This window comes from Mycteria americana, chromosome 11 (assembly GCF_035582795.1).
Source record: "Mycteria americana isolate JAX WOST 10 ecotype Jacksonville Zoo and Gardens chromosome 11, USCA_MyAme_1.0, whole genome shotgun sequence".
Lineage (NCBI taxonomy): Eukaryota > Metazoa > Chordata > Aves > Ciconiiformes > Ciconiidae > Mycteria > Mycteria americana.
This window is the reverse complement of record NC_134375.1, coordinates 6,576,806-6,598,820: the sequence shown is the minus strand read 5'-3', so window position 1 is coordinate 6,598,820 and position 22,015 is coordinate 6,576,806. Positions and strand designations below refer to the sequence as shown.

Below are 22,015 nucleotides of genomic sequence, written 5' to 3'. Positions count from 1 at the left end.
GGATTTTTCTAGTTTCTAAAACACGCTCTGCCCCAGTCCTATGTTCTGGTGGTTTCCACGTGTGCAGTATGAAGCAGCCAGTGTCCTCTGCTGCAGGCTGGGATTACTGGGGTGCGTGTCCCCCTCTACTCATCTCCCACCCGCCCTCCTTGGTACGGATTCACTTTCTGTTTCCTTGAAAGAATTTTAGCTTTATTTTTCTTTTTTTACAAAAAGACGTCTGACCGACTGGGGGATAAACTTCGAGCACGTGCTCGGAAGGGACTTCAGAGGCCCAGGGCTCACATGAAGACGCCCAGGGCCGATTTTAGCAGCAGCCGGTTACGCTGGGGGGGGTGTTCAGGCTTCCCCCGGTGTTTACGAATACCGCCGGGCGTCCGTGCCAGGGCCGCCCCGTGCTGCACTGCGCTGCGGGGCTGTGGCTGCAGGGCCGGCCTCGGGGCCGCCCCGACCCGCTGACAGCCCGCGGCTGCTGCCCCGCCGGGGTGCCGGGGTGCGGCTGCCGCGGAGCCCTGCGGGACCGGGACCGGCCCCGGGATCGGCCGCGCCCCCCGCCCCGGGCCACGCGCCGCCACCCCCGCGCCTCGCGCCCGCGCGCGCCTCGTGCGGCCGCGCGGGGCGGGGGGAGGCGGTGCGAGCCGCGCATGCGCGCCGGGCTCCACCGGGAGGGGGGGGGGGCGCGGCAGCTCGAGTCCTTCGGCGGTGGCGACGACGACGACAGGAGCGGCGGTGGCGGCGAGCAGGAGGCTGGGGGCTGCCGAGCTCCGCGGGGCCGCCGCGTCGGCAGGGCGGGAGCCCGCTGGGGCGGCGGGGCCGCGCTAGGAGAGCCGCTGGGCCGGCGGCGAGCGCCCGCCGGGCGCTGAGGGGAGCGGCGGCTGTTGCTGCCCGGGCGGGCGGGGGGCGACCTCCCCCCGCCCCCCGGCAGCGGCGGAGGGACCCTCAGCGCAGCCTCGGCCGGAGTGTGAGGCGGGGGCTGCCGGGGGCTGCCGGCGCGGCGGCCGCGGAGCAGCGCCCCCGCTGAGGGGGGGAGGAGAAGCCGCCCCCGCTCCATGAGCGGCGCTCGCCCGCCTCGCTCTGCCCAGGGGATCCGCGGCCGTGGCCGGCTGCCGCCGCAGCAGCATGTGGAGTCCGACCGAGGAGGAGAAATACGGCGTGGGTAGGTGCTGCCACATCCCCTCCCCCGCCCCGCCGCCCCCCCCCCCTCTCCGCGACTCCCCGCAGCGGCCGTACCCCGGGGGCTGGGGGGGGGGGGGGGCTGCTCTCCCCCCCGGCCGCCGCTGCCTCTCCGCGGGGAGGGCGCTGGTCGCCTCCCCGGGCTCCCGGCGGCGCTGCCCCTCCCGCTGCCCCGCAGGCAGAGAGCGGGGGGAAGGTGAGGCCGCTGCCCCGCAGGTAGAGAGCGGGGGGAAGGCGAGGAGGGCAGGCGCTGCCCCCGCTCTCCCCGTGGGGCTGTGGGAGGCTGCTCGCGGCGGAGAGCGGGCATCGGCCGTGCCGCTGCGTGCCCGCCGCCTTCCCCTGCCCGCGCCGGCCGCTGCTGCCCGCATAGCCCGGCATCCAGGCAATGTGTCTGCGTGTGTTTTGATTCGGGTTATTTCCCTGAGTTTTTCCGCGGCGAAGCAAGAAAAAAGTAGACTTTCGGGGCCCGCGCTCGGGTCCTGATTGCACAAATAATCAGAAAACGAGTCGCTGAGCCCTTAATCTACTTAAGCGTGCGATTGCTTTTTCTCTCCGTTTTAATCTGTGGTTTGTGGTGATCCTGTTTATATGGAGTTGAGGGAAAGGGAACGGTTATGGTGCGGTGTCATTAGGGGGCGTCGGTGATGCACCTGCTCCGGGCGGCGGGGCCCCGGCGCGGGCATCGGCACGGCGGGGGGGGGGCGGCGTAAAACCTGGCTCTGGACTGGGCCCTGCTCGGCGGCTTGGGAAGGGACGGCTGGCTGGGGACCGCTACGGCTTTTGCTGTTGCAATCTGCAGTTACAGTGTTCGTTCAAAACGACTCGCGTGTTTCTGTAGGTGCATAGGACTGTTATTTTTCGTTGTTTATGGTAAATGAGACTCTACTGTCATCTTGAATCTTGTTTGCTCTAGTTCGAGAGGTCATCATTGGTGGCTTTGTTTTTTTTATTTTAGCGTACAGTCATTTCTGATAAGAGCAGAAGCGTTATGCCTGATGAAATGGAAGGAAGAGAGACTTTCTTCAACTTCACTTCTGTTTATTTTGATTTATTTTTTTTTTAAACTGTTGACTTGTATAATAATAAAAGTAGGTAATCTGCCCTGATTACTTACCTAAGTGTTTCATTAAATTTATAGTTATCGATTATTTGCATTGATTTTTAAGTTCCACAGGGTGTAGTGGTGATCAATTTCTGTAAATGTTAAAAAAATATAAACAAACTTGCTACAAAGATCTGTTAACCTGGATTGTTAAAGTGGGATTTTGGCAGTTGACTACTGAGCAATTAACAGTCTTAATGCCACTAATATTTAAGAAAAGAAGAATAAAAAGAAATATTGTATAAATTAAAAGAAATATTGAGCACGTGGTCAACAAACAACAAAATGTATCAGGACTTTTTGTTAATTTTTCATCTCGTGCAGCACTTTGCTTAGTACGTTCCACGTATCTTCATAATGAATAGAAGAAGTAAGGAATTCACTTTTGTTTAAAAAAAAGAAAAAGCACAATTAAAATACAGTGTGTTAGGTGAGAAGCTATAAGTGTAGGGCAATATATACAAGTGGCGTAAAATAACACAAGAAAGCTGTTACTTACAGTACTGTTGCTATGTTTGTCAGTCACTGGGAGTATATAAACTTAAGCTTTGTTAGATCTCAGCTGGATGTTCGGAGAATACGAAGTATCCAGACTTGCTCATACCTTAACTGTTGGTGAGGGACCACCTCTGCTGTCCTAGTGCTAAACTTGCTGGTAGAATTGTAATAGGTGCTTCAGAAAAAAATTATTCATTTTTCAACTCTTGTTGGTTTTCCTTTGTTCCGTTTAGGTAGTTGTTTTTCTTTGCTGTGTTGCAGGGTTTGATATTCAGAGTTTTGTTTGTTTGTGTTTGGCCCGTGTTCTCAAATCAGAAAGTACGTATGCTACCTTAATCGAAAAGTAGGTGAACTAATTTTTTTTTTACGCAGACGTATGGGAGGAAAAGATGGGAGATCTCCATTCAGGTTGTAAACAAGTCTAGAAGAGGCATCCGGAAGAGAGAGTAGTGAATGAAAACAAGTGTTATTTCAATGAATATTCTGTAGTCTTAAGAATATTCCTGTGATGTCGATTTTTCTTTTTCAGACAACGTGCATATAGGTAGGTCCGAGATAATGGCTAAGGCTTAAGAATTTTGGTGATCTCTAGGCAAGTTTTTTTTATTCTTGGGTAGCTTTAATTACTTTTCCTGTAATTGAAATTGGTTGATAATCCTCCAGAGAGGGAGAACAGGTGAAAAATGGTGCTTATGTCTGGAGTTTAGTTACAATAGGTGGGGAGAGGAGTACTAGGTTTTCAGAAGTAGATCTGTCATTACTTGCTGGAGTGGTTATTTTTGTGCATTTTGGAGAAACTAGTCTATAGGAGGTGTAGGCCTAAAGTTTTACTGTTAGGAGGTTTACTAGCAAAAAAAGGAGGGGGGGGAGGTGTGTGGGGTTTTTTTTTCTGATGTAAGTTACCCCAATTTCACAAATAAAATAAGATGTGCAAAAATAATTTTCTTGGCATGAGTTGCTGGTATGAGGTTATGCCTTGGGCTTTAGTAGTTTGGTTTTTTGACCACTGTCTATAAAAAAAAAAAACCAACCCATGTGTTTTCTCCGTGGTCTTGTTAAACTATGAAAAGTTGTTGATGTGCCTTTGGATTAAGGCAATAGACTGTATGTCCCTATCAACATAATTTGTGTGGGGAAAAAATGAAGTTATTTCTGCAACTGGAATACCACAGAGAGCTTTCTGGTGAAATAGAAAGGTATGTCTGGGCATCCAGGCCCTGTACCTACCTGTTCATGTGTATCAAGGAAAGCGAAAGTATCACATAAAGTAGTTAATTCTGATGCTGTTCTCTTTGTTGAAAGTAAATTGTGATCGGTGTTACCTTCTTATCTAGGTAGTTGGCTTAGAGATGGTAATTTATAGAAACTCTTCCTTCAGGAAGACACCACATTCCCCCTCTCAACATGTGGGTATAGAAGGGCTTTGTATTCTGCATTTGCTTTCAAAGAGTTTACGACAAAGACATTTCTTACGTGCTTGCTGGAGCCCCTTTACAGAGACCCCTTGACAGCTACACAGACTCCTGACTGCAAGAGAACATGTTAAATTTACTGATGTGAGCGTCAGTGGCTTTTTGGCAGTTCTGAAGTTCTCTTTGCCTGTCTAGCTGCAATTAAAAGAAGTTTTCAATGCTTACGGTTGTAGAATGCTATTGTATTGCCCAATTCTCATACAAGTTGTTCTATACTTCTGCAACGAAGATATTAAAAGATTGCTCAGGGTATTTCTAAATAAATAATTAAATGAAACAATCCCCTAACAGCACTGAAGTTCTTCCTTGATTGTATTTCTCAGCTACCATAGCTACTACCTGGTAGCTGTTGTGAATAATTCTCTTCTGTTCTATTTAGAAGTACTTATATTCTGTGCCTTTACTTCTAACTACACTTCTAAAATTTTAGACTCACTGTTGAAAGGCAAACAGTTCTTCCACAGATGCTTAAGATGACCAGTTATGAAAACAATTAGTGAGCTGATTATTGAAGATAACTAGCTCTGTAGCCCTCTAGTGTTTTAATGTTTTTAAAGCAGTCTCTGTCTCTAAGAAAATATTTATTAAAGTGATCCGATTAGTTACATTAGTCTTCTAAAGCAAGTATTAAATAATAATGAATTAAAAGAAAAAGCTAAGCAGAGAGAACTCTTTAGTAAATAGCTGTTAATTAAAATTTGGCAAATGTGAGAGCTGATTATGTATTTCATTAGGCTGTCAGTTTCTGCTGCTTTATTTCTGTGCAAGGAGCATGTTTAGGTGGTTCTCAAGAAAGTGATTTATTTTTTTTTAATGCAGTTAATCCTGTACTTTGGTATGGCTGACCATATTCCATATGTATGTATTAAATCATGGAGAAGGAAAACCTGCCTGCATAAACAGCATCTGTTCTTAGTTTATTCAAAGAATTACTGTTAAAATCTGCTAATTGTTTCCTTTAAAATGAATTTTGTATCTTTATTTTCACCATTTAATTGGTAACAATGAAAAATAAATCCATAAGCACAAATACATATAACTAATGTTTCCCTTGCTCCTACTAAGGAAGGATGGAACATCATAATGTCCTAGTTACAGTTCTGTACTGCAGCTTCTGCTTTTTGATCAGTATCTTGATTTTTTTGTTTGTGTTTTTTTTTTTTTTTTTCCCCCGTCACTAAACCTTGGCTTGCACATTTCCCAATTCATATTTGTGTTTGGAAAAACAGGACTGCAAAACTTACAAAAAGTCTGCCTTCCCTCGCCATGGCTCTTGGCATACTACTCTGTTCTTACCTGTTTACATAGGAGGCAGCTGCTAAACGAAGGAGTGCTTTGAGTTGATTGATATTGCGGTTTCTCTGTATCACTGAAGCAGTTTGTTACAGGTTTAAAATTAAAGGTTTCAGTGAGACAGAAAAAAGTCGCTCCCCCAAATTAGGAGAAAGTCCATCTTTGGTAATCTGGGAAGCAATATCAATCATTGCGACTGGGTTCTGTATTATGGGACGTGTATTATATCTCATCTTCTCTTTCATACCTTATTGCCAGAAACTGTAATTGTCTGGCAGCAGGAGGGAGGTGACTAAGGATATTCTTCAGTGACCTGTCTTGGAACCAAGGCTATATGGAAGGATATACTAAACCTTCTCTGCAATGCTGTTTTGGGAGGTGGTGGTAACACCTGGGGGCTTGCTTGTTAGTCAGGAAAACTAGATGATCTGTGGATTGGAGTAATTTTTAGTTCCATTCAATATGTTCCCCTAAGGGCTTCCCCCCCCCCCCTTAAGCCTTACGAATGAACAAAAGAATATGTCAGTCAGGGGTCATAAAGGAAGTGTATGTGTGTTGTTTGGCTGAATGAGAAATGAATCACACTTTGAATGCCCCTGGAAAAGAGCAGCTCCCAAGATGCACCTGACTGGGGACTTTTGGCATAGATAGGAAAGGTTAGTGAGGTGTCATTTAACGTAGTGGGCAATTTTAGTTTCAGTCTAGTGTAAATCTGTACTTCTGCTGTTTCTGAGATAACTTGGAGAATAAATATACTGTTTTGTGGGACAAGATTAATATATTTTGGCTCATTTATCCTAGAAAAGACTAGCATTGTGGTTACTCTCGTGCATACCTGGTCTGCAGAACTGGATGAGAATTCATCTATAAGATATTACTAGTTGAAGATCATTTAAATACCAATTGTCCACAAATACATTTACAGTAGAAATTAGCCAAAACTTTCTAAATACAGGAGGAATGAAGCTGAGAAACGGTTTTTCAAATTGCTTGCAAAAGCAAGGAATCAGATGTGTATGTTTAGCAATTTATTGCGTGGTTTGTATGGGAATGTAAGCGTGATCTTAGAGTAAGAAGTGATAGTATTGCGATACGGGTTTTAACTTTTGATGCTTTGATGGTTTTGAGAGCAATTTTCTCTATTTATTCGTAGTTATGCCACATTATTTATTCAGTTAAGACCTTCATGACTTCAGATGCTTGCCAATAGGGTGGGGGCAAAAGTGGTTCCTCTCTGACCTTATCCACAGTGCAAAATGGATTTTGTATTTAGATTGATTTCGTAAGGGGGAAATCTTTAAGTGTTCAGGCTTTCTGTCCTCACCTAACGATACCTCTCATCCAGTAATGAGCAACATTTTATGATGAGAATTGGCAGTCTCAGGCATACGTTTCCTACAGATTTAATGAAAATTGGTGGCTGGATGGGGAAGAAAGAACTCCCTAGTGTTCCTGTGGACAGAAGTGCAGATAAGTAGCTACTGACCTGCTGAAAAGAATGGATAATAAGGTTCTATCGGGACTCTTCCTAATACAACTTTTTTGTTTGCTTGCTGGAGAATATGAAGGGGAAGTTGTTAATGTGAGCACGGGAGTGAACTTGAGGGTGCTTTGTAGACAGGAGTGCTCAGGAACAGGACTGGGGATAGCGAAAGATTAAAAGTCCAATGGTGCTGCATTTGGTGTGTCATGGGACCATTGGTGAAACAGAGGGAATGGGAACATGGATATCCATTGGTAGGAAACAAGGCTTTTCATCTTTATTCAAGGAACAAGTTATTTTGCTTTCTTTTTTTAAGGCAGCAGGTATGAATTACAATTGATAAATTATAAATTAAAACCAGGGTATATGACAACATGCCTTCAATGCTCCTAGTGCTTGGAAAAATTAGGTAATTTTTTGGTGTTTCTTATTTGTATGCTGTGCGTTTAAATTAATTGTCAAGCCTGTAGGACAGGAAGGGAGATTCTTCAGAGTGAAATTAGTAAGGAAATTTTAAAGTCGTTTCTCTTTGAACAATTTAAGGCATAGGAAGTTGATGTGTGAGGATGGGGTGATGGTGCCAGGTGGTGGTTTGCAGCTGTATGTAGGAGGAAGAGAGGAAAGCTGGTGTTTGTATTAATCCTTCTGAAGGTAGCTTTCTTACTTTACAGTCAGTGGCATAGCTCAGCTGGACTTGAGTTTCACTGTCTTGCAAAGCCTTTCTTTTCAGCAATTCTGTACTTAAAAAGTCAAGAGTCCAATATAAACATCAGGGAAGCATATAAGAACTATTATCAGAACTTGTGATCTAGAAAATTCTCTACCACATATTTGGTGGCATTTAAAAGCCCACAAGAAGGGAATAATAGGGAATGACGAAGAGTTCTTTGTCTTCATATGCACAATGACATGTAGATACACAAGCTTTTCTGATTAATATGTTAAACAATTATTTGGAACATAGTTCTTATATAGGAGAGCTGTAAGTCCCTGATGACCTCCAGCAAGTGGTGGTATCGGTGGCCATACACGTTTCATAGATTTGTTCTTTTGAGAAATGGGAGCTCTTTCAGATGTGAATGTGACAATGCTGGCCAAAGAACGGAAAGTCTTTGGAAGATTATTCAGCTGTTAAAGAGCCTGATGCAACTTTTTTCTCCTGCTTCAGAGAAACTTTTGTTAATTTGTATAGTGAATTAAGTTTATTGTGTTCTTTTCTCAGCGGTGATATTCACTGAGGAAGAGGGTAAAGGAAGCATACAGTAAGATCTTGGTTCAAAACCAGTTGCAATTGACAGCAGTCTCCATTGACTGTTTTTAAGTTATGAATCAGCCTTAATATCACTACATTTTACTCTTTTCTTTGTTCTGTTTCAAAATCTGTATGCTTACTGAACCTCAAGGCAAAGAGACGAAATAACTCACTCAAGTGACTGATGTTAAAATCAAACCTCCATTCAGGTTTTTGCTTGTCAAAATGAACTTATGAACTCTTCTGAGACCCTGAAAGCGTCTCTTAAGTTTTTTTAGCTGTAATTCCTTCCTCTTAGACATATTTTAGTGTTTCAAACAAACACAACGAGTCTTTAGTCAAAATTTACCTATGGTATTAGGAAGATTGGTAACTGTGGGTTTGAGCAGGCTAAGCGATTTCCAGTATAGTTACGAGGTGATTACTTATTACAAGGATAAGACTTCCCTCTTATCCCACTTCAGCATTTGACTTAATTTTCTTTTCTTGAGTCTTTCTGGATATTAAGCCTTAAGGAAAGCTTATGACAAGTGGTGCCAGCCAACTCTTGGTGATTGAAAGCAGGTCATTCTGCTTTCAGAGGCAAGCTGATACCAGTTACTCTCTGAAACAAAAATAAAAGTTTGTCTAGATGTTACAATGCAAGGAGGCTTAGGCACTAAACCCTTTTAGTGTTGGCAGTAGGTAGTTGATGGAGTGATGAATTACTTTATTTCTTTCTTTTGAATTTAAGTCTGTGAGCTGCCCAGCATGCTAGAGTGTAGCTCAGTGTGCTTTGGCAGGTGGCTTACTGTTCTAGAAATCTCTTGTTTCTGTGTATTTGAACAGCAGGGGACTCTCTCTTCCCTCTAAATATGTTTATGAATGAGGTGTTTATGCCAACTGTTAATTTAGTATACCTATCCTTTCAGTCTTCTGATCTTGATAAACGAAGCCTTGCATACATGTCGGAGAAACCCAGAAGAACTGTTAAACAGAAGCCAATTGAAAGCAATATATAACTTTTTACAGGCCTGTTTGGGTATTGTGTTGCATACAGTCCTTTGTCTTGCTGGGGTGTGTGGTCTGCCCGAACAAGTTGTAAAGGTAACAGGAAACATTTCATAGGAGAATACCACAGACGGTGCTAAATAGTCCCTGTAGGGAGTGATGTGTATGTTTCCAGTAACTGGGTCTGGATCTGGGAGGATAGGAGGAGATGTTTCTATTTCACCTATCTCTTCCTTTGTAGAGAAGAATGCCTATGGAAATGTCTGTGTAAAGTTGCCCACTTCACCTAGGCACTCTCATTTATGTAAGTTTATGTATATATGGCTGTATTATATACATGGACAGAGAGTATAGGCACAAGTGAGAGAGTGTCAGCCAGTGTGGGATAAATAATCCAAAAATATATGAGTTATTGTAAAAGAAGGTTATTGAAAACTGTGGTTTGAACTTTGATGTTTCTTTGTGTGTTTTCTCTCTCTAAATGCTCATGAGCTGGATGATTGGCAACTCAATTTTTGATAAACCAAAGAGGCAACAGTCTAGTTTCACTGCATTTAGTGAAGCAGGATCAACATTTTTGTGAGGTAATTTTGCCCCGACAACTGCTATTACATACTGTACAAAATGGAGCTGCATGCTACCTGTGCGCCTGGCCTTACACGAAGAGAGTTGACTAGGTGAATCACCTACTCGTTTGTGTTTCTGTCTAAAGGTTGTATTGACTGGTCGTTCCTCTGGCAGCGACTTGGTAGTGTGGGAAGAGCTGGCCCATGCTCTGTGAGCTGATGTGCTTGGGCCTGCTGTCTGCTGACCACGCAGCTAAGCACCTGCTTGGAACAGCTTGTGCTGCTCCTCTCGCTAGTACTCCCTCATCGCTCTGTCATGCGCACAGTAATTTGCAGCTATCCATTCTGCCTGCTTGCTGTTTGGTTTCAAGCCTTTCTGAGCGCGTTGGTCCGATGGGAATTATGAATAAAGTTGCTCTTCTGGGGGTTTTGTGTGGTGGTTTTGGTTGTGGTGTGGTGGGTTTTTTTTTTTTGTTTGTTTGTGGTTTGTTTGGGTTTTTTTTTGTTTTTTTTTTAACTGATAAGTATTTGGTTATCTCTCTGGTCCAAAGGTTTTACCCCAAGGAAGATTGCTTTTGAAGCATTGGTCTTGCAGAAACAGCTTCTCTTTTGTCTCTGGGGAAGCAAAGGTAGAAAATAGGCTTCTCTCTCTTTCTTCATCACAGCAAGGCCCTAAACTGCAACTTCTGATCTTGTTGGTTTTTTCAGTTCTGGAGTACTATATTTCAGGTTGCTGGCACAAGACAGTATTCTTCTTTTAACAATTACAACAACAAAAGAAGTTAATTATTTCAACCTGGATGGAGGATGCAATAAGAGAAAAAGAAGATTTTCCCAATGTTTCAGATGATGTTGATAGCATTAAATAATGCATGTTTGCTTAAGTCAAGATTAGAAGAGGTAAAAATTCTTTAGATCTCATTAAAAAAAGCATCTTCAATTACGTCAGTCAAATATTTCATCTTTTGGTATTTTAGTAGCAAATAGTTTACCAAAATGGTCAAAGTTCTTGTGTGCGGGTTCAAAGGTTTCTTAGCAGTCTTATAAGCTGTCTTCAGATGTCCACAAAAAGTTCTTGTGTGGCAGACAGTATAGGCTAAAATGCAGAGTTTTCAAGTAAGATGCAGGAGCTGGTATACTGATAAATACACTGTTATAAATCTGCATTTATACACACTTACATTCTTCCCTTTCTCCTCCTCATATGAAATGTGCAAACTGTCCATAAATGCCAAGGTAACTTTAGCATGTTATGAACTTATTTATCAGTTAGACGGGAGGACTAAAGGTCTTATGATGTAGTCAGTGTAAAATGGGATAGGATGTAAAACGCTGTGGGATGATACCTATGTTTTTGCATGAGTGAACATGAGTCAGCGGTGCGCTCTTGCAGCTAGCCACATACCAGGCTGCGTTCCTGTATACCCAGGATGTTGATGGAAGCGACAATTTCCTTCTTTGGGGAATTGCTCATGGGGCTACATCTAGAGCACTGTATCTCACAGTACGAGGGGTGAGGTTAGGAGATGGTTAGGAAGCTGGAGCACATGATGAGAGAGGAGGATCTGCGAGGTCTAGGGTGGTACAACCTGTAGAAGAGGGGGATAAAGAAGGGGTGTAGTTTGTGGTTAGCTACTTTTTAGGGAGTTACGGAGAAGACAGAGCTAGACACTTTGCAGAGTTGCAGAGTGAAAGGAGCAGGAGCAGTGGTGGCAAATTACAGTAAGGGACATTGATTTCCACAATGCATATGGCAAAGCACTGGAGCAGGTTGCCTGGAGAGGTGGTGCAATCTCCATCCTCCAGGATGTTCAAAACTCGACTGGTTTCTTATTTTGTTTCCTAGTGTTCAGCAGTAAAGTGTAGCCATTTCTGGCTCATGTTTGCAGCCTGTGGAACGCAGCAGCGCAGAACGGCTCCACGCTTGTCTGTGCAGTGTGTGGTATGGTCAGTGTTTTTCTCCTCTTTTCAAGTTAGGTATTGGAGAGAGGGAGAAGGGTTTCAGAAACTTAAACAGCCGCCTTCTCCGCTTAAAAAGGCGAAAAAGAAACTGCTGCATTTACTTCCTGCATAGAGGGAATGATATAGGGGTGAGGGACTTCTGTAATGCCAGGGTGGCAGTCGAATGAACTGATAGCTGAGGGAATAGATTTACAGGAAGAGGATGGGTAACTAGGACAGATGTCTGCAAAGCTAGAAGCTCAAAATCAGTTCCTTGATGTACCTAAGGTAGTGGACGATGCTGTGGGTTTTTGGGCTGTTTCTTCAATGCTACCTCATGTCACCAGGATGTGCAAAACTATTTTAAACAGCTCATGATTTTTGAGCCTAATCTCTATTTTTGTCTTGGAGGGTAGGGGAAGGATGCTAGCAATAATTCACTTTGCCAGTGAATGATCACCTTTCTGCTCGGGCATCGGTTTCTTTTTTTACATGAATATTTTCATAGTGATGGTATGACTCAGTAGAAAGAGGCGGTGTTGCTAGGCAGCAGTTTGAGCACTTTGCAGATGCCATGTGATGGCAGTAAGCTGCCTTGTAATAATCCATTGGTGGCAGTATTCCTGGCTGAGGTCCTGTATTGCACAAAGAAAGAAGCGTCTCTGACAGGAGCAGATGCTGCCTAGCAACTGCCAGTGCTCCTGGACCAGCCTGAAATACCTTCACTTAATTGTGGTGTAATTTTGGTAATATACAAAACCTTAAGTGTAAGAGATTGCTTTCAATTCTGAAGTATATTTTTCTTCCTCAAGGTATTGCATGAAAGTTTACAAAGACCATTAATAAGGTCAAAAAATTCTTTACCCCTCTTCTAAATCATGTCTTTTGTTTAATCCCTGCTCTTCGATTGTAATGTTTGGATGGCTTTTAATCAGCTTTTGATAATCTTTATTTTTGTGTGTGTGTATTACATTAGTGCCTGGCAATTCCAATCGGATTAGAGCCCTGTTCTGTGTCATGTGTACCAGTATACTCTGCAAGAAATGCCCCTTGCTGCAAAAACCTGATGATGTTTTATTTGGGTAGTTGTGTTTTTAGGTTGTAATTGGATACATCCTCTCCTTTGTACCTAAATTCTTTATATTGTCCATCTTGCTTAAACAGCAGAATGTTTTGGAAGTACTAGACCTGGTTTTTGTTCCCAGTTTTCTTTGTAAGCATACTTGCTGAATGTGGCCTGAACTTGCAAATAAATTTGCATGTCTCAAATTAATTTCTGGCAAATAATTGAAACCCTCACTCACAATTAATCATTTAAATACTTGGAAGGTATACTGTGAAGGTGAAAACATTCTTCTAGGTATTTGTAGAATAAAATGAAAATGTTTTCATTGTAATTTCCTTGCGGTTCTGTTCCCTTGTCAAATATCATCAGAGTCTAACTGTGCAATCTATGGAGCTGCCAGGCTTAATCAAGCAGTTCCACAAAAATTTAATCATATTGGCCTTTAATTTTGTTATTAAAATGTGAAGGTTTTTCTCCTTCATAAACTATTTTTTGGTCTTTTAAATTATTAAACTCACAATTTTTGGTTTGCAAGATCTACTCCTTTTTGCTGGAAGAAGGTTTGTAGTTCTGAGAGAGGTTCAGATGGGAAGGTACATGGTGGTTTGGAAAGTATTAATTCTTTGCTGCCTGTAGGCGTGATTGTGTCACACAGTTGCCTCACAAAAAGGTAGAGCTAAGTCTTGACTCTTAGCTGTCTTTTCCTCTGGGTGGTAGCTGGTGTCAGTGTTGTTTTTTTCTTTGCAGTCGTGTTGCTGTGGCTTAGAGACTTTTCCCTGTCTGCCATATGTAAATGCAAAGAATTAAAGTCTGTCACCCTTCTTGGAAAATAAATTATTAAGAAAAGGTAGTTTGGAAGATTCTAAAACCATAAATAATGTGGAGTGGAAGAATAGAAATTGATTGTTCACTCTATTTTAATACAGTTCCCAGAGGGTATTGATGATGCAGGATCCGAACAACTAAAAAATGCTTTCTATATGATACGTAAGTGAAGCATGGAGTTCTGGGGTGATGTGGATGTTAAAAGTTGATGTGGTTCAAAAACATTTTGGTGGCTCTGTAGAAGAAAAAGTACAGGGAGCGCTATTAAATACATAATAAAATTAATACTAATAAAAACTTCTACTTTAGGAAGTCCCAATCCACAGATGGCTCAAGTTGGGGAAAGCTACATCCTTGCCCTCTTCTAATACCCTTCCTTCACCTCCTTGTTTTTAGCCTCTGTTAGGGAAAAGGTATTGGATTGAGAGCCATCTTTGGTCTCACCTACTACTGTGACTCTTAAGTTACGTTACATGGAGCCTTTATTGTCATCTAGGTACTAGGTACTACATCTAGGAAAATTAAGTTAATCTTATTCAGCTGTTAAAACTAGCTTATACCGTTTGATACTAGACATTTTTAATAGATGGATTCATATGGAAAAGTGTTTTAAGGAATGACACATCCTCATCATAAGCATTAATGTATCAGTCTGGAGTAATTACATTATTTTCTTAAAGATCAATCAATATCAGTCGTAGGCTCAGAGATTGACTTATATCCCATGTTAACTAGTAATAGTTATAACTAGTAGTAGTTGAATATGAAATTAAAACTCTACAATCTTGCAGTTGTGTATGTAAGATTATTTAAGAAATTTCAGTAATTCATTATATGTGGTGAGAATTGGGGTAGGAAAGGATCTTTACTGTGGGGGGTAAATATCACTTAGAATATCACTCTGTTTAGGAACCTTCCCCAAGTTTGGAAATAAACTATAAGTTATAAAAATTAGTCTGAAATTCAGATAACAGCTTTTACCAGTATGCTTCTATTCATGTAATTACTGATTTTCAGAGTGATCAGATTACTGATTTTCTGATAGTTCTAAAATAAAAAATACATCAAAAACACTTCAGGCAAACAAAGTTTACTATCACATTGGCAAATTAAGCAAACAAACAAAACCCCTTTACAGATGTTGGCATGGGACATATTTGTTGTAAAACTAATTGTATTGTACTCCTTTATAAGGACTGTGAAATTTAAGAGTTTGTTATGTGTGTTTACCCAAAGTAAACATGAACATCAAATTTTTAGCTGGTGTGATAAAGGTGTGAGTTTAAAATATGGTTATGTGTTAAAGCATAAATTACACATCAGGAGACTTCCAAACTTTGACATTTGTAGCACAGAACACAATTCAGTGTCTGCACAGTGTGATTATAAATTGGTAGAGTATGGAGCTGAGTATTTTGGGTATAGAGCAACACAACAGCAGCTATGCTTCTCCAATACATTATCCTTGCCATCCCTTCTGAAATTAGTTTGGTTAAGATATGCTTAGAGCATGATTAATGCAGAACCTGACTAACTGCAAGTTGACTGCAGTACAAAGGATTTATAAAAATTAAATGGCATACTTTAACCTGAAACACTCGTCTATGTTCTGCTGGTGTCATCTAAAAATACTGCAAGTTACCAGAATTTTGGTAAGACAGATAATAATAATGAGTTGAGAACTGGAAAAAACTGTCACAAAGGCCAAGAAGATTTGTCTTTTGAAGCCATGAGTAAACAGCGATATGTTGAAAGTTCGCAAAATTATTATTGTTACAGTGGAAGGAGTTTAAGAATTTTTTGTTTCTTTTGTCACATTATGCAACTAAAAAAGACTCAGTCAAACAAACAAACAAAAAAGGCATGTTCACAGCTGATAATATGATATGTTGTGGTTTTTTCCCCCAAAGTTAACCCACAGAGTTCATTAAATCTTGGCCTCACCAATATGTTGGGATAAAGAAAAACAAAAACGTGTTTTAGCATATTGGATATGTTCTAGCAGCTTTCCATTGTGGAAGAGAAAACATGGGGAAAAAATAATTAAAAATCCCCCAACTTTATGATTAGAGAAACATAATTTAGATTTGGAGAAGGAAAAGGGGACAATGTAAACATGGAAACCTCTTGAACTGATTTTCTCAGCCCTCATTTAAATAAATACTTCTAATTTTCATTGGTATATCTTGGAAGGTGGGGAAGGAGAGGGCAGGAAAAGGGCTCTGTTCCTTTATGAAAATAAACAAATTGCTTATGGGCTGACCTGATATTTTATATTGTAAATAGAACATTATGTAATGTCAAAATATTTTTGTAGACTTTACTACAATGTGTAGAAATAGGTTGAAAAAACTAGAAAGTATATGAGAAGGCGTATAATATGCCAGTTCATTGTGCTGCAAAGTATTTTTATGTAAATGCTAAGAAAAAATGATGTTTCAGGGGAATTAGCAACTAGATGCTGCATGATCTTTATGTGGATGTATTGTGCTGGACAGTACTCTGGCATTCTCCTGTTCTTGTTTTGGGTTTTCCCACTGTTGGTGTAAAAAAGTGACACATTTCTATTACTGTTTATCATGTAATTGACATAATCCATTTGAGAAGAAAAATGATCTGTGGAAGCATTGCGACCCAGGTGAGACTGGGTGGGGAAGTTGGGACATAGGAAATTGAATTAGAAGGAATTACAAAAGGAAGATACATTTTCAATTACACCACAGCAAAGATGAAAACAGCTCTGTTATTTAGGTTCGCAGCAGAAAGTAATAACGACGTGCATGAAATCTAATTTAGCATTTCTCTTAACTGTGAATTGCATCCTCTCTTTTTGTCATAATGCTGTTCAGATGAGGTCATGAATCGATAGATAGCAAGGGACAACAGAAGCTCAGGCTGTGATTCCATAATAACAGTGTGAGAGAGATTGTAGCAGTGCAGCCACATACCCATCTCATTGTGTCCTGCCCTTGACAGTGACCAATAGCAGGTGTTTACATTATAGTAGCACAGCAAGGTAAGCATATGTGATGCCTTCCCAAGACTTAAGTGCTTTCTGGGTCAGGGACTTGCTGAGCCCAAGGTGGTACACATCCATTAATTTGCCCTATTTGCTTTTGCACTTGAGTGATTTGTTTATTTATTTATTTTTATCACCCATAGCATCTCGTGAGGAGTTTCACAGTTCATGCACTTTGTGGAAAAGTACTTTATTTAATAAAGTCCTGAACTCTTCTCTGCTGTTTCATTTGACACTACTCTGCTTTTTAACTGGAAGGGATGATTAGCAATTGTTCCCTGTTCACCTTCTCCATGCAACTTGTCAATTATAACTTTCTCCACCCCTTTCAGCTGTCAGTTTTACTGGTAGAAGAGTCCTATCTTGGTTCATAATTAATCATATAAGAGCCCTTATGCAGCCCTTGGTATCTCTTGTCTCGCTTTCTGCCATTCCTTATGCCGTTCCATGCTTTTTGACAAAGGATACATTTTTGACAAAGGGGCACATAGGGTTTCACTGTGAATTTTATAAAGTACTGCAGGTAATGGTGTCTTCCCTTTTTTCCCAAAGATAGTATTCTGCTGTGATCTGGTGGTGGTGAGGCGGGTGGTGCTTGACAGTGGCTGAGCATTGAGCTTATGACAAAAACTGAGTAACATTCCAGGGTTTCACTCACTGTGGTAATAGCAAGGCAAGAGATGATTGTTTTGTATGTGTGATTAAGATTGTTCAACCCTTATGAAACACCGTGTAGATGAACTGAATGGTGTACATCTGCCAGTTCTACTTGCTGTACTTAGGTCCATCTGCAACTGTTTTTCACCCTGAATAGCTTGAGTGGCTTCACAAACTTTGTCACTTTTCTAAATGATCAGCTTTTCTGGATCATTTAGAAACACTTTAAGCAGAAAAGGCTCCAACAGAGATCCATTTAGAGCTTGCTGGTCAGTCTGTCTTCACTAAGAAAACTGGCTGCTACTTCTATTTCATATCTCTCTGCTAGCTATTTATCTCTGCAAATGCCTTCGCACTTTATCACAGCTAAGCTCAATTTCTGCATGAGCTTTTGACAGGGGCTGTTTCAGAATAGATTTTGTCAAACCTACTGGATTGTATCAACTGGATCTTCTTTGTCCGTATAGCAAGCAGCTCCTTTAGATATCGAACACGCGAGGAATCAGTAAGCTATGCAAAGATGCATTGACCCTTTCTTAAGATGTCATGTTTGTCTGTGTACCTTATTCTTTTGAAGCAGTTTCTCTTACTGCTGGTGACTTACAATGCAGCTGCTTATACGGTGTCAGGGCATGTCCATAGGCAAGGAAAACACTTCTGAATCTGTCCTCTGCTGGGGCTTTGGCTTTCCAAACTGTTATTCCAATGCCATCTGTTCTTATATGTTATACCCCCAATTCCCTCATACTGTCTGCTGCAGCTTGAGAGTAGCTGCCTGTGTGAACTAGTTTGTCCCTTTCTCATTAATAGATACAGAGGTGCAGAGGGAAGGGTTTCTTTTGCTGCAGCCCACTTTGATACAGTTCAAGTACCACAGATAGCTCTGGCTTGGAGATAATTCCTGACAGTGGCACTTTTGGTGGTGCCAAAGTGGTGCTTTTTCAAAGCATTCCTCTTTGGCAGAATGTTGGGTTTAACTGCTGGCTGAAATTACGTTACGTTTCCTGAGGGGGAACTATGACCCCCTTACAAACCTGAACGATGGCAAGGGGGTTTAATATCTGAAAATAGATGTTAAATATTTCAGCAGTCTGTCCTGGAATCCAAGAGGGATCGTTCAGATCTGTTAACTGGTGGGTAAAAGCTTCGCTGTATGCCTGTTTTGATGATGCGTTACTTCTGTGTTCTGGTGACCAAGGGGATGACTCTTGTAAGAAATGATGGAGGCTTGTTGATTGACGGACCGTTTGTAGATGATCATATGCTATAAAGAATTTCTCTGTGGGAAGGACAGCAGTCAGTTATTGGAGTCCTCTCTGTAAATTTTCTCCAGAATGGTTAAATTATTCCGTATTTCCCATATACATTTGTATTCATATTTTTCAAATAATACTGCTAAGAAGAATTGTGTACCTAAAAGTGACTTCATAAATAAGATTGTGTTGCATAATGCATTTTTAGGTTAACAAATGAGTAACATCCATAACTTTGGAAGTAACCTTTGGAATCATATATCAGACTATAAAATAGCCTCAAATTTCTGGGATTCTGTCATAATCAGTAGCTATTTTTACCGTTCTTTTTTATTTTGGAGATGTTAAATTGTGTTATTGTTAAACAGTTTTAACACAATATGGTTTGGTGTATTGAGTCAGTTTATTCGGGTTCTTTAATTTTTCCTGACTTTCATTTAGTATGGTTGGAAAATCAACTACTCTTGAGATTTGGCTTCTGTTATTTTGCAAATATCCATATTGCTATTCACATGCCCTATTGATTATTAAAATTGTCAAACAGAAGAGACAGAATTTATTGATGGCTACAGATTTATCGATGAAGGAATTAGATTTCATACTGGTATATTAAGAATGAGGAACATGAGGTGGATGTTATTTTTGTATGAGAACTTATTTTCTACTTGAGAATGATCATCCAGATTGTATCTGCAGCTGATGGGACCAGCTCATTTCTGTTCTGTGACTTTTGTTTGTTTATTCTTTTTTGACTGAAGTAGACCTAAGAAAAGAGCTTTGGCTATCTTTATTAATAAAGTACTCTGAATTCTAAAGAGCTGATTACATATTGATGCAGTAGAGTCCTTATATCAGATTTTCTTTGTGTGACCAGTAGAATCCTTTTATAAATGGTCAGTTTGCATCTATAAACTAACAGATCTATTAGAATTACTTCTTGTAAGCCTAAATATATTAAAGTCACTATTCTTGGCCATATTTTTAAAATTTATTATATCAGTGGTTGAAAAAACCAGTACTCTCTTTTCCTGGTACCTTTCCTTTAGCTTTCATTCCAAGCTCACTTTTTATTGTTACATAATAGGCAAGTATCTGATGACCAAAGAACTAGTAGTTGCATCAAATCCAGTTTCTTTCCTGGTCACATCCTTTGTTCAGTAGTTTTCATATAGTAAATAATTGTCATAGGAAGCCAGCTGTTGTTTGCTAATTCAGAACTTCTAATGCAGTGTTAACATGCAGTAATGTTTTTTAGACTAACTATTTCTTGTTGGACTCAGCTGAGTAAGACCAGTCAGTCATTAATCTCTCTACAATTCAAACTACTCATTTGTCTACAACCACTAATACTTAAGTGTCCTGTGACTGGTGTCTCTGTGTCATGATAATCTTGGCACATTCAGAGAAGTTGAAAATGGGCTGGAAATTGAATTGAATTTTATCGTGTGTATATTAATTTTTTTTAATAATCGTGTGTCTAGAATTACTCTCATAAATGAATGCATCTTGTTACTGTATTACCAGTTCTCCGTTTTTCTGATGTTTTCAATAGTAGCTTTTCACCCAGGATTTTTGAAATCCTGTGTTTGAGACGCACTTGAATTTTTTAGTATTTTGTTGGTCTGAATGGAAAAGTCATGTTTTAATATAGGAGTGTATTTTGCAAAACAACCTAAAAATAAAAGGTGGTTGTACCTTTTTGATTTGGTAAAATTGCCTATGAGAAAAAAAACATTTTCTGTACTTAAAGGATACTGCTGTCTAAAATACCAGAGGGGCAAGGAGAAGCCATTAGAGGTTTGATTGTGGCCTGCCAGTTAAGCCTTTGGCAATTGTCAGTGTTCCTGCACTTTGGGAGAAGCATTAAGTAGTTTTTCTTCGGTTGAAACCCGTATTTCTGATTTCTTCATGGGTGAAGAATGAATCCAGAATGCTGACAAGCTTAGTGTTTTTCTTGGCTTGTGCTGTCTGCATTGCTCCAGTCTGGAGCCAGTTGTTACGTTTCTCCTGTCTCTGATGTAAACAAGAATTTAAAACCTCATTTAACCAGTGGTGACTTCTGCTGGGCTGTACCAGCTGAGAGAACAGTTTAGGTTTGTTGATGGAATCCCTAGTTTTTCCCACTTTAATTAAACACTGCACTGAGTCTCACTGGGGAAGAGCAAACATTTGATGCTGTTTGGTTTTGTTCAGATTTTGATTCAGAGTCTTTCTCGTGTTACTCTCATCTGTGTGGGCGTTTGCCTGGTGTATGTAGTTTGTTCTTTCTTGCCCTTTCCCTTTATGAAATCTGTATATATGGTTGAAACTGTGTTTTATTTTGGTGGAAGTTTTCTCTATGCTTTTCTCACTATTTCTTGGAAATTCAAGGTTCAGGAAACATACTTGTGATAGATGGTGCAGATGATAGTCTTAGTTTCCATGGTGTTCTTCCCTGGACTTCAGACTTTCTGGTTAACTGCTTTAAGCTCTGCACAGAGTGTCTTCAGTCATAAGGGATTGGGTGGCTTTGACATAAAAAGATATTCAGGGAGGAGACGAAATGCAGCTCCAATGGGAACATCTCAACCGTAGCTTGAGTGTTTGCATTTAAAGGGGAGTTCTCTTAAATTGGAAAAAAAGGACGATGCCCACTGGAGGTCACTATTTCAACTCATGGAATTCCACTTGTAGTGCTCCAGTGTGTGTGTAGGTGAGATACAGGACGTACTCTGTGACTGAGCATATATTTACTTAGAACAAGGTACTTGAATGATTAAATTAAATCTGTGCCTGAGTGAGTTTTTAAATGCTGATGAACAGGCATTGCGGGATGAGGGGGTGGACCTTATTTGCAATTCATCCTTTGTTTTGACATGTCATGTTTCAAGTAACTACCCATGTCCATGTCCCTATTGTATTTTGATGAATAAAGAATATGTCATTGAACGCTATGATAATTTTTTAAAATTGAGGTTTATTTAGTAATTTTTTGATTGTATTCATATTTTCTGAAACATTAAGATGGGTTCTTATTTTCCCTGGTTAATGAAAACTAAAGATACGTAGGGAAATATTTAAGGTATATGTCATGTTAGTTACTGCTTATGAAAAGTACAGATTCTTCTGTATTCTTTTATATATCTACTTAAATATAATAACGTATGGCAATACAGGATTTTTGCAGTGTATTAGTTGCACAGATGATACTTGAAATAGTTTAAACTTGGAGGAAAGTAATTCCTGCAGTTGACTTCCTATTATAATCTTTGCAGTTAGGACTGTCTGTTCCATTGATGAATTGTGTAGTGGAGTAAGAATTGTGCGGCAAGGAAATCTTTGTATGCACTGTGAATCAGGGTTTGGTGATTAAAGTGATTACAAGCCTTGCTTAATTAAAAAAATCTTTTAAAAAAAAGCACAGCTTTTATGTTGCTTCTGAGCTT

The 22,015-nt window shown here is 40.6% G+C and overlaps 1 protein-coding gene across 1 annotated transcript in view; it reads left to right on the top strand.

The window, feature by feature from the left end:
- The first annotated feature begins 703 nt into the window (after positions 1-703).
- DOCK3 (dedicator of cytokinesis 3) overlaps positions 704-22,015 on the top strand; it is a 222,681-nt gene continuing 201,369 nt past the window's right edge. Inside the window, exon 1 of the mRNA XM_075514388.1 lies at positions 704-1,156. Within this exon, the coding sequence (XP_075370503.1) occupies positions 1,120-1,156 (37 nt within the window). The 5' untranslated portion in view covers positions 704-1,119. The remainder of the gene's footprint in view (positions 1,157-22,015) is intronic.